The sequence below is a fragment of the Condylura cristata genome, unplaced genomic scaffold (genome assembly GCF_000260355.1).
Source record: "Condylura cristata isolate star-nosed mole 26May11 unplaced genomic scaffold, ConCri1.0 scaffold00004, whole genome shotgun sequence".
NCBI lineage: Eukaryota > Metazoa > Chordata > Mammalia > Eulipotyphla > Talpidae > Condylura > Condylura cristata.
In genome coordinates this window covers 32,782,480-32,795,749 of record NW_004567105.1, presented here as the reverse complement: position 1 = coordinate 32,795,749, position 13,270 = coordinate 32,782,480, and the positions used below count along the sequence as shown (strand labels likewise).

The window sequence follows — 13,270 nt, the reverse complement described above, 5'->3', positions numbered from 1 at the left end:
AAATAAATCTTTAAAAACAAAACCTGGGTAAATAAAATCTTTTAAAAGTTTTCATCAACATAGGAATATAGGGAGAGAGAGAGACATCGAAACAGCCTAAAACAGTGATTGACACATAATTGGTGCTCAAGAAATATTTGATAAATGAAAGAATTACTTATGAATTATATAAAGAGAGAATATTTTAAAATTAACAACATCATGTTAGTCATATTATGTTAGCTCTTCAATATGTTTTATGAACCGTTCCTTAAAAAAACCTATACTTTATAAGAGACATGTGTTTATTTGCTCTGTATTCCTGGTAACAGAGACTCCATTTGGGCTATAAGCCAACAATTAGAAAGCCCCCTTTACTCACCCTTTGGTGTGGAGACAGCTTCCTACATGCGGCTTTCTAAAGAAGTTTTAAACTCAAAATCACTGTATATGCTGTACATACTTACACAGTGGCTCAGTTTCTGCCTGAGACTGTAAAAGTCTTCCACAAAGTTTATTTCCTTGCAAACTTGTAACTGGAGTTGACCAAAAACATCTTCCATGAAGAAGGATAGAAGCTGTTCTTGGAATCTGCAGTTTTTCTATTAAAAACAATATAAGAAATTGCACAAGGTAAAGCATGAATAGCCTTTGTAAGATGTCACTGAAACACCCCCGTGATTATTTCTTAATAACCATCTGGAAAAAATTAAATGCAGGGAAAAGAGCATAAAACAAGCAGAAGCATGAAAAAGAAAAAAACCCTCTGGCTTACCATAAATAGCTTTTGTGTTTTCTTTTTTAATAATCGTATACTTTTAATACGATCTTCCTACAATAAAGAGAGAAAAATAAGTTTTTCAGAATTACAACTATCCTTTGGATCATCATCTGAGCAGAGCCTGATACTTACTGGGATTGTTGCTTTGAGCCACGCTGCCTTGACATAGAGTGAATCAACAGCCTGGGACAGCATTCCCCTTGGATAACAACCTTTGATGAAGGAAGATTGCTTGTGCTTGGCAGTGGCAAGAGACAGAGTGACAAAGAGCAATCCAGACTTCAGAATGTAATTCACCCACATCTCCCTCCACCCCAGCCTGGGCTTGTGTCACTTAGAGCAGCCAGACAGTTACTCCCGTAGGTTAGATGAGTGGTTAACCTACTTTAGCCCTCAAGGTCGTCTCTCCAATGAGATGTGTGAATGATAGCTTACAGTTTATATAGAGGTTGTTCTATTTTTTTTTAGAACTTGCTTCATAATAAAAAAATGTTGACTACGCTGTCTGTGACTTTAAGTAAAAACTGCATTTTACTGGTAAGGTCAAAGGCCATTTTCCAAACCCCCCCACCTCCCCAAAAAATCACAACTTTAGTTGCATAGAATAACAAATTTCATATTTCAAAAGTCCTATCAGGCCAATAAAGATCCTGACCTCCGGAAGCTGAGTGATTATTTTTTAATTCCCATATAAAAAATAAAATCTGCGTTTCTAACCAGGATCCCAGAAAATCTCACCAAAGTATAGAATAAGTAGCTTACTAAAGCCTGGTCATAACCTTGATCTTGACGGATTTTACCTCTTGCCTGATCCTTCCTATCACTTCCTCTTCCCTCAGAAGCCATCATTCTGCAGCCAGGATTGAAAGCCAAGAGAAAAGCTTTCTAATTATTCTCCAGATTTTTTTTTCAGTTCAGAAATTGTAATTGCCCTAACTATTCAAAATTTGTTTGGACCTGGGTCTAGGGTTAAGGCCTTCAGTTTAGTAGATGCTTTATCATCTCTATCCCAGTGGACCACCTAGATTTTCTCTCTGTGTGTAGATTTCCAGTGTTATAAAGTCCTCATGTAAAAGGACATTATCTTTTCATCTTCAAATCCTCAACATCTATCACAGTGCCTCATCTAAAGAAATATATTCAGGGGCCTCTCTGGTGGCACAAAAAGTTAAGTTTTTTAATAGCTTCAAGAGAAGCTGTCAGCAGCCACTGCAGCATGAGTTCAAACCCCAGCCAGGGAGCTGACCCCCATGGCACAGAAGACCTCTCCTGTCTCACCCACAATTCCCCTTAGCAGTGTATTTCAGTAGATCTGCCTGTTCTGCTCTCCACTCTATCTCTGGTGAATCCTTTCACCCTCCCCCACCCCGTAAATCTAGCCTACACCCCAGCTCTTATATGCATAATTAAATAAATCTTTTTTTAATTTAAAAGTATATACAATTTTCTTGAAGAAACACGTCCCTTTCCACATCATAAAATGCTACTATAACTGCTTTGATTTTTCATTAATTCCACTGGTAAATTTGTAGCAAGTATCTACCTATACAAACAATAGTTCTAGATGCTAAAGGACTGCAAAGGTAGATGCACCATGGATGCCCACTGTCAAATATGCCCCAGTTCTTTCTTTGGTAGTAAGTATGATTTAATTTTCACTAGCATATAAAATATGAGCATAGCCCTGGATCATACACTGAGAGGCAGTGACAGGTTATCAAATCAAGCATGAGTAGACTTAATGTAGCAACTGCAGGTCAACACTAGGAATCTGTCATAAGAGATTCATCAAATGTTAGCAAAGTAGATATCAGGTATCACTATCCGCAACTAACTTCTAAATCTAAGCAAACAGAGAGGAAAAGGAGAAAGTGCAAAGTATAAAGTGAAAGATGTGACACAGGGCAGCAAGGGGCATTATTGGTGACCAAGGACACAGCCCAAATGGTTTCCTGGCCACTATCTGAGTTCTTCACCCACGTGCACAATAGCAACACTACTCAGGCTCAGGGACCAATGGGATTTATTTAACAAACTGGGGGAAAATAAAGCACTGCTAAGACCAAAAATGGCCATTTACCACATTCAAAGCAGTGTCTAGTGTTTTTCAGTCCTAACTAAAAGCAGTTAAGATGGCAACTTCCTGCCACTGAGGACACGGAGCTCCTCTCCCAAACAATATGTCACCTGTCCAAATGGCGTCTTTCTGCCTCTGCTGACTTGGAGAACATGGCAGCCAGACTCTAGGTCAGGTTCCAACTCATGAAGACAACAGAAGATACAGCAGGAGATGTTCCCAAAGCTGCCAGCAGCCCAGACAAGCAACACTCAAAACAGCAGCTACAGCAACTGAACAAGCTGACATATGGCCACACTCATGCAGCTCAGTGGAGCACCCAGCTCTGGCTCCAGGTCTTAGCTTCTCTGTAACAGCAGTAAAAACAGGAAGAGTTTCAGTCCCTCAGCTACTTGCAAAGCTTCCAGATGTTTTTTCTCTGAAGTTGGTTGCTGGAGGTCTCTCCAGAGGCCCACAACAGCCCTCTGAAGATCGACAAGATGGGAGCTGAAACTTACTGATCCCAAATGCTGAAGATCGGAAAACTGCTGAATCCCAAGACTGAATAAGTAAATACCGCCTTCTGCGGCCCCTTGTAATACTTGCTGGTCACTGCACCCCCAAAATGTGCTCCTTGTTAGCATTTCCCCTGGGCTATCTATCCTCACCAACAACCCTGTCCAGGAAGCAACAAGTCTTTTGACTTCAGCCACCTGTTACAGAGGCAAACACCTGGGATTGTTTCAAAAAGTGAATGGATCTCTTTCAAGAACCCAAGCCTCATATCCACTAAAGCAACTCTGCTGGTGAAAGACACACTGTGACATGAGATGAGAACTACTCACAAAAGCTACAACAGAAGACAGCAATTGGGAGTGCAACTGGAGGTTTAATGAAAGTTTATAAAAATTCAAGAAAAGCAAGAATTACTTTAAGTTGTGAGTGGACATGAAATATCTACAACATTCTTTCAGCCTACTATTCAAAATTCCTTTGAGACAAAAATAATGAGAGGCCAGCAATCTCAAATGCTTTCAAAGGGCATAAAATTAACATAAAACCCCAGAGTGGATGAACACAGGACCATCAAAACTCCTCCTAACCTAAAACCTGTATAATGAAAACCTATTAACAAACTGTGGGTGCAATAAGAAGGTCACATAGTATGACCTGGAGCCATATGCTGCTTGAAGTAGTTAATTTTGGACCCCTAATGCACGTGAACAAAACTTACATGAAACCCAAATTTGTTAATATTGATAAATGAAATCAATGTGAGTTCTGATTTTATTTATTTATTTATTTATATTTTACACCTTTTTCATTTTTGTTACAATGTTTGCTTTCTTTTCTCAGGTGTAGTCCCCACTGAATTTCCTCCACCGGTTCACCCGTGCACCATCACCACAGTCCCTGTGTTCTTCCCACCCTTATTTTAATCCCTCTCCCTTCCCCTCCCCTACAGAATATCTCTGATTTATAGTTGTCTATTTTTGTTTTGTTTTGTTATGGTTGTTGTTAATTTTCCTTAATGTCTTATTTGGTTCCCCTATATTCCTCCCATAAGTGAAACCATCCAATATTTTTCATTTTGAATCTTTGGTAGCTGCATTTCCTTAAGTGACTTATACCACTCAAGTCATCATGACTTGATGACTCGATGACTGTGGGCCTCTGCAGGGCCCATGGTCAACTCAAGGAAACTATGGTCATTTCCTTATGACTGAAACTCTATCCTGATACTGACCATAGTCTTCTAACTTTTTACTCAGCAAACCTGCCTTTAAACAACCCAATCTGAACTCCAAGATGAAGTCATCAATATAAATAATACTGAAAATACAGATCTGAAGACAATTCCAAAGGGAATTTCCAAAAATGTCCTAAATAACACAAAAACCTTTAAAATGAGCAATAAAATCCTTGGAATATCCATTTGAAAGACAAATGGATCTACTCCTCTGGTTCTGTTTATTTCATCACTTTCACAAGCTCCTTATATAAACTCTGTAAAATTTGTTATTAATTATTGGGAGATTTGGTATTGAAACTCAGATCCTAATGAACAGCCATAAACCAGAGACATTTTGTGGGGGTGGAGTGGGGAATGGGATCAAAAATGGGGGGAGGGGGAGAAGTGCATGGGACTATGATGATGGCACATGGGTGACTCGGTGCTGGGAAACCCACAGGGATTACAATTGAGATGAAAAAAACAAATGTGCAAAATGATGTAAAAATAAATTGTTATATTATTAAAAAATAATAATAAAAAAATTGAAAAAAAAACTCAGATCCACAACTCACTAGTTGTATGGCCTTGGGAAAGTTATTAATACTAATCCTCTTTAGGCTTCAATTTTTCTCATCATTATAATGGGTCACTAATTATATCTGCTTCAGGATATAGTCATGAGCAAAAACCCAGGGATCTGACTATTTTCCAAATAGTTAGCGTATCTCTGTCTATTCAAGTGTTATTTCTAAAAATCCCATAGACTGGGTAACTTATAAACAACAGAAATGTATTTCTCGTTTTTCTGGAAACTGGAAAGCACAAGACTAATAAACTGCCATGATCACCTTCTGGTAAGGAGTGTCCTTGGGCTTACCCACTCCCAGCCTCCAGCCTCTCACTGTGTCTTCACGTGGTCCCAGGGCCAAAGGAGCTCTGGGGGGGAGGGCGGGGCTCTTTAATAAAGGCACTAATCTTATTCATCACCTTATCACCCACAAAGGCACTCAGCTCATGATACCACCGCCTTCAGGTCTAGGTTTCAACACATGAATTTAGGGAAAAGAAATCACAAACATTCAGACCAGGGCAAAATCCATGTGTAATGCTTTAAATAATGTTAAAGTTCATCAAAAGACTTCAGTAACTGAGAAATGACTGGAAAAAGTAAGAAAAGTGAATGATGAATAATAATTGCACAATATTTCAAAAGGTGTATGAAAGGGCCTCCCTGGTGGTAAAAGGGATAAAAGTGCAGCACTATGAAGCTATCAACAGCCACTGCAGCACGAGTTTGATCCCAGGCCAGCGAGGTGACTTGCATGGCACAGCAGACCTCTCCAGTCTCACCCATTGCCCCCCTCATCAGTGTATTTCAGTCAGTCTTCCTGTTCTGCTCCCTACCCTGTCTCTGGTGAACTTTCTCAGCCCCTGCACCTCTGGCCTGTACCCAAGTTCTTGAATGCATAAATAAATAATTTTTTTTTTTACAAGAAGTGTGTGGATAGAAATTTAATTTGTCCCACATACGTCCAGAGGAAAGACTAGACTGTGAAGTGAATATTTTAGATCAACCACACTGCCACAATGTACAGAAGACTTTCAAGCAATTGTTCTGCTCTAAAACACAACCGATTGTCCCAATTCCCAAGTGCTTCCATAACAGCCATTTCCCTTAAAATTTAAGTCTCTTCTCACGTAAAAGAACACGGACAACCTCTCTCATAGTTAAGCCTTACCAAGGAGCAAATCGGGCTCACCCTCTCATCAGAGATCACAGTTGCTTTGAGTCTTTCTTGATGCAATTTTGTGTCTGTTTTTCTATAGAAGGGGAGGAAATGGGAATTCCTTACTTGCTGAATCATTTAGTAGATGCTAAGATACTTTTATTTTTTGGAGTATCTCTATAATCACATGTTTTGCAATCATGGAGTCTTTCAATTAGATCAAAAAGTCAGAGTTCACACAAAGCCTTGATACATATCTTCCAACAGGTCCAGTGATAGAGCCATTGCACACTTGCATCTGAGTTAATCAATAAGCATTATCCATGTATTTTCACAAGTTCTTCTTATAGGCAGCAAGAGAATAAATCCGTCTTTAAGAAGTTATTCGACATTTTAATTGTTCTTTTAAATGTATTCATTCTCTCCCTCTGTCACTTTTCAGTTATCTTAGTATTTTCAGATTTGACACATTGTTCGCCTATATTTTAACCATTGATTGTGTGGCAGTGAAAGGCACATAATCTTTAAATGCTGCAAAGAGTATGATACCCTAACGATGATTTCAAAAATGAAAATGAAGTCCTAAAAGATTTTCTGTAACAACTCAACACATGCGCGCGCACACACACACATACAAGCCTCTCCCCTTCAGTATTATCCCAGAGAGAAAAAGGGAGTGAAAGGATGTCCAATGCCAACATCCACGTGTCTTCCAAAGTTTTATAAGTGCACAAATGACTCAGAAACAGTCTTTCCGTCTTATTTCTGAGTGTAATGAAAATCAAGTTCATGGTAATAACAGCAAGAATTGCAGTAGCTTGGAAATCACAGTATTGAGAGTCCTAGAAATAGGTGGGTCTTTTCCGTCAAAGCCCATTCATCACTCCATGTGTTCAGCCCTGTGGGGCTGGAATCTTCCACACAGGCACCTGAGAGACCCTGTCAGACGGCGCAGTGCCTCCAGAACTCAGTTGTCAGTCACAGCAACGAGATTGGTTTCTCCCTCAAGGATTTCCCCTTGCCTTCAAAGCAAAAGTCAAAGTCTTTTCAGAAATGGCCTAAAGGCTGCCCTATTTTGTCCGTGCTCCTTACCCTTCCAGGCTCCTCTTCTGCTCTTCTGTGCTTTCTCATCAGCTCCAGTTGGCATAACTCCATGTTGCTCTTCAAACTTGCCTGTATCTCAACACCTCTGCACTTGATGTTCTTCTCTCTGATATGCTTTTCCCCAGATATCTGCATGACCAGCTCTTTCAACACAGTCAAGTTTGCTCAAGTACCGTTTTCTCAGGAAGGGATTCCCTGGATACTTATTACAGACTAAATTATTAGTCTTCACCCCTAGCCCACCCCCACAGTGGACTGAATTCCTAACACCTCATTACCCCAGAATGTGATTATACTCAAACATAATGTCTTTTTAAAGTGATATTCAAGTCAAAATGAGGTCATAAGGGGGAAGAGGAGCCCTAATCCAATATGACCGGTATCCTTATAACAAGAGATTAGGACACAAGATACACTGAGGAAGGACCACGGGACACACAGAGAGAAGGTTGTATATATGAGCTAAGGAGAGGAAACTGCAATGAAACCAGCTCTGTTGCCAGCTTACCATCAGATCTGTAGTTTCCAGAACTATGAGAAAATACATTTCTGTTGTTTAAGTGACCAATCCACTGTAGTTAGCTATAGAAACCATAGCAAACTAGTACAATATTCTAGTTAGACCAAACACTACTTCAGTCCTCAACTCTTTTTTTTCTTGTCTCATTTCCTCGAGTCCCTATTGTTATCAAATATATGATAAATTTTACTGAAGCCTTTGCTGGAATCTAAACGTTAGCAGGGAAGAGGTCTTTCCATAACCCCTGCTTTATTTCAGTTCTAAAAAGTGATTGGCTCAGAAATCCTGCTTGAGTACTGGATGTGCCCCCAGCCTGAGGCCCATGAAATGCCCTGTGCCCTGTGAGGTGAGAGAAGGGCAGCCAGGCTCTGAGCAGGGAGGAAGAGGGCGGGGGAAATGTGGGTGTTGACATGAAGACAGCAGGCTGCTCTGAGAGGGCCTCTTGCCCCTTCTCGACCCACTTCTGAGTTAGGTTTGGGCAGCCACAAGCAACTCCTTATCTTCAGACTTTTCCTCTGTGATCTGTAGAGCCCACAGTGGGCATCCCCTTCCTTGCCTTCAGCATTTCCTGTCTCCCTCTACTGAAACCACACCAGACGTGTGGGAGGACCCGGTCAGCTGAGTGTCTGGCTGGATGGCAGCCGCATAGCAGCTCTGGATTGGCAAAGCTGGCTGCTCCTTTGTGTGCTTCCTGCCTCTCCTAACTTCCCACAAGCCAGTTGCTCATTGTATAGCAATTCAGTGTGTCTGTCTTTCATTTTGATGTCATGTCTTCGATACTCTGTCTTTAATCAATGCTTTTATTCTTTCGAAATGTAATGCAAAGATCGAGATAAAGACAGTTTGATATTGTGCTTCTTATAGAGGATGTTGTGTATGAAATACACGGATAATCATGTTCTGACAGTGTACAATGTATAGCAAAACCCCATTTCCTGGCTCCCTCCCAAATTACTTTCAAAAGCCCAGTCCCTATTACCAAGATGCCTCAACTTTTCTTGATTATACTTTTTCTTTTGTTGCCACAAGTAAAATACAACATAAAACAATGTGATTTTGTTCAGCTACAGATCATAGGAGCAGATCGACAATTTAGACATGTTCTATAGAATGTCAAGTACACATGATTTATTCATTTTATTGTTACCAGACACTTTGGATGTTGTTTACCTACCCTAAAACTTTTTATGAAAATGCTTCATTTCCTTGACTAAAATTTGTTGTCTTAAGACTTTAAATATGTGTGTGTGTGTGTCTGTGTGTGTGTACATAAAAGTATGCTGATCTTATATATATTGAGCACCTACTATGTGACAGGAAATAGTTCAGGCAATGAGAAAAATAAAACTAAATCCTTACTCTCATGGTACTTATATACTAGTAAAGAATTAGCTTAACCTACAGTTCCCATAAACTGGAACCTGAAGCATACCTCTATTTCTGATGCTTTATTAGGAAGTAGTGAGAGTAAAGGAAAAGGGAAATGAAACAACAAGAATGGCCATTCCTAGCCGTACATCAATAATCTGCCAGTGCTATATGAGGAGAAGCAATCCGTCTCTGGGCCATGCCTTGGCCCAGACCAAGCAAAGGAGGAAGGGGTTGGAAAATATATGTCATGTCAGTTTCCTCCTAGGAATATTTTCCTGGTGGGGTGTTGATTCCTCCCACCTGTGGGTACTAGCTGGCCCCTTCCTCAGTCAAGTGGAAGACAGATCCACGAACTGCCCCTCAGTACTTTATCTGAATCCAGAGAGGCAGAGGAGCCAGAGATGATCTCTGCAGTAGCAGCAGCCAAGGGAACTTGAGGTAGCTTGTGAGACATCATACAGGGATTTAATTTCCACTGTAATAAAAAAAAAAATCTGTCACCAAAAAAATAACTAACCAAGATCTAATCCATCAATTGTAACAGATAAACCTCAATAGTGGAGGATGTTGACAATGGGGAGGCTGTGGATGTAAGAGGAGGCAGAGGAGATATGGGTTATCTCTGGACCTTCCTCTCAATTTTGCTGTCAACAAAGAACAGCGTTCAGAAAATAAAAGCCCAGAACAAATTCTTAGACTCAAGCCACACAATGGAAGAGTGAAAATGCAGGTTCATTTCCCCGTGGGCACTCAGCTCCGGTGCAGCAGAATAAAAACAGTAATTGCTGGAGGTAATACAGAGGACTGCAGTGTACCCTAGGAGCAACAGCGGTGGGGGCAGTGGGCTAAGCTAGGTGTTAGCCTGGGAGTCCCATCACCAGCCTAGCTGCTCCAGGCTGCAAGCATCAGCCACTAGCAGCCACCAGTGGCAGCAGTGAGAACAACCAGACCACTTCCGGCACCTAGTCACCAGCTACGGGAACCCAGCTGCAGTTACCAACAGGGAAGCCTCGTTCCCAGCCACCTGGGGAGAGAGCCTGACTGTTCCCAGCGTCCATTACCAGCCACATGCACACAGCCTCCTGTCACCAGCTATGTCAGCAAGAGCTAGGCCTGCAGCTGCCAGCAAGGAAGCCGCTGGTTCATCCTCCCCCCACTGCCAAGACAGCCCTGCCTTCCTCTACCAGTTGTTGGCCTGTTACCAATACCAGCACACTTAGCCTTGCTCCAGCCACACCAGATTTCTGGCCTTTCCCTCAGCACTCTGCCTGGGTTCAAACAACCCAAACAAAACATGGGCAGAAGAGTTAAATCGACACTTCTCCAAAGATGACAACACATGGCTTCCAAAGCACATCAAAAGGTGTTCATCATCACTCATCATCAGAGAAATGCAAATCGAAACCACATGTCTTTGCCCATCTGGGCCTCTGGGCCCAGAATGTTATTCGATCCTTTAGACATCTATCCACCAAATATTTACTAAGCGCCTAAAAGTGCCAGGCATTTTCAGGTCCTGGAACGCAAAAGGGAACAATGGTCCCTGCCATTGAAAAGCTTTTGAGATAGACACATAGCAAATAATTAAACTGCAGTGTGTTAAATGATGAACAAGATATAAGTTATGCTGTGGATGTCCCGACAATAAAGCAATTGAGTATGACTCGGTCACAAAGACAATAGAGGGGAAATTTCACAGATATTTGAAGCTGTTGACATCTTCCTTATTCTTCAAATGATCAGCTCAAATGCAACCGTGGGGCTTTCCCCAGTGACGATTGTTAATTTGTTGGAGCTTCTGATAGCACAAGTCAGTCCACTTTGGCCCAGTCAGTTGTTCACTTGTCTTCCTCACAAGCCTGTAGGCTCCCTGAGAATGACATCCAAATTATATCTAACTTTATATTTGCATAGCCCCAAGCCCAGGATCCTGCACAACCCATGATCTAAGTGCTTGCTTACAGCATTAAATTGAATTGGAAGTTAGTTCTAAGGGTGTCATTGAGTCAAGCAGCAATGTCAAGTTCATCAAGTTCTGGGGCAGTCATTGTGCCTAAAAATAGAACCTGCAGCTATGGCAAGATGGAACAGTTACAAAGGAAAAGAGAGTTCAAAAAGCAAGTTCACGGCATGGAAGTTTTTAGAGGAAACAGAATCGGCTAGTAAAGACAACCAGTCAGTTTCTAGTTGGCACTGAGGTGAACCGGAATGACAGGGATTGTCATAAAAAGAGACATGACTAGAAGGGGTATATAGGGTCACAATGAATAAACTTAGCAGCTGTAACTTTAAAAGGGAAGAAATAACAGCCACGCACAAGAGAAGCAACCAAAACAAGTTGAACTACTCAGGTGTAATAATACCTCCCCCCTCTAGTTGGCGCAGTAGCTCGACTTAGACAGATTTCCCTTGTGTGCCAGGAATATGGAAGCAGGAGGGAGGGATGAGCCCAGAAAGGAGAAAGAAACCTGGAACAAAAGGTAAAAGAGAGCTCCTTAGTTTCCTTCAGTTAATGCTGCTCATTGACCTCTGTAACTGTATTCCCCTGGAGAGAAAAGGTTTAGTTTTTTTTTTAAGATTTTTTTTTATTATTATTTATGCATATAAGAACAGGGGTATAGGCCAAAGGTGTAGAGGATGAGAGTTCACCAGAGACAGAGTGAGAAGCAGAACAGGCAGATGTACTGAAATCCACTACTGAGGGGAGCAGCAGATAGGTAGGAGGGGTCTGCTGGGTCACCTCTCTGGCTGGAGGATCAAACTCATGTCTCAGCTGCTGCTGATAGCTTGACAGTTTGACTTTAACCCCTGTGCCACAAGGAAGGCCCATTATTTTTTAATTAAGGGAAGTTTGTTTTTTTTTTAAGCCAAAGTGCTGTTGTTTCTAATTTTGTTTTATGGGAGGGTCAGAAATTTACTCATAATTCAGAAATGCAAAAAAAATTGACTTTATCATCTATAAATGATCTAAATTACCAGACTCCATCCTGCTGCTTTCCAAGGTATGGCGATAGTTTCAGTAACCCTAGAAGAAGTAGTATATCCCAGTGAAAGATACTACCAAAAAAATGCAAAAATATCCTACCACTTGGGAGAAAATATTTGTATACACCTTAGATCTGACAAGGAGCTAATATTCCAGATCTACAAAGAGCTGGAAAAATTCAACCCAAAGAAAACAACACAATCAAAAAAATAAGCAGAAGAGCTAAGTGGACACTTCTCCAAAGATGGCAAACACATGGCCTCCAAGTACATCAAAAAACATTCATCATCACTTATCAGAGAGATGCAAATCTAAGCCACAATGAGATAACACAGCACCTGTCAGAATGATTCATATAAAAAAAAAACCCACAGATACAAGTGCTGGTGACAGTGTGCAGGAAAATGAGCATAGGAATGTAGACTAATCCAGCCTCTATAGAAAACAGTGTGGAAGCCCTCAATTTATTACAAAATAGATCGACCCAACTGAGATGGAAAAATGCACAAAAATATGTAAAATAAAATATTATAAAATTAAAAAAAAATAGATCTACCATATGATCCAGCAATTTCATTCTTGTTATTTATTCAACGGATGCAAAAACAATTATATGAAGGAATATATGCACTTCTATGTTCACTGAAGCACTATTCAAAGTAACCAAGTTATGGAAACAAGCTAAGAGCCCAACAACAGGTGAGCAAATAAAGATATAATAAATATATACAATAGAATTCTGCTCAGCTATTTAAAGATATATATATATGATTCTCACCATTTGCAACAACATGAATGGAAGTGGAGGGGTTTATGCTACATGGAACAAAACAAAAGAAAGCCATGGCTAAACCAAAATAAACCATAAAAATATGACTACTTGAGGGCCCTCCCTGGTGGCACAGTGGGTTAAAGCACAGCACTAAGAAGCTAAAGCCACTTCCACATGAGTTCGATCCCTGCCTGCCCCGGAGGTGACCACATGGCATGGCAGACCTCTCCTGACCCGCC

The 13,270-nt window shown here is 40.8% G+C and overlaps 1 protein-coding gene across 1 annotated transcript in view; it reads right to left on the bottom strand.

The window, feature by feature from the left end:
- IL26 (interleukin 26) overlaps positions 1-1,063 on the bottom strand; it is a 2,122-nt gene extending 1,059 nt beyond the window's left edge. The window contains exons 1-3 of the mRNA XM_012735149.1: positions 893-1,063; positions 755-811; positions 443-581 (exon numbers count right to left, since the gene is read on the bottom strand). Of these exons, the coding sequence (XP_012590603.1) occupies positions 443-581; positions 755-811; positions 893-1,063 (367 nt within the window). The remainder of the gene's footprint in view (positions 1-442; positions 582-754; positions 812-892) is intronic.
- Between the last annotated feature and the right edge of the window lie 12,207 nt (positions 1,064-13,270).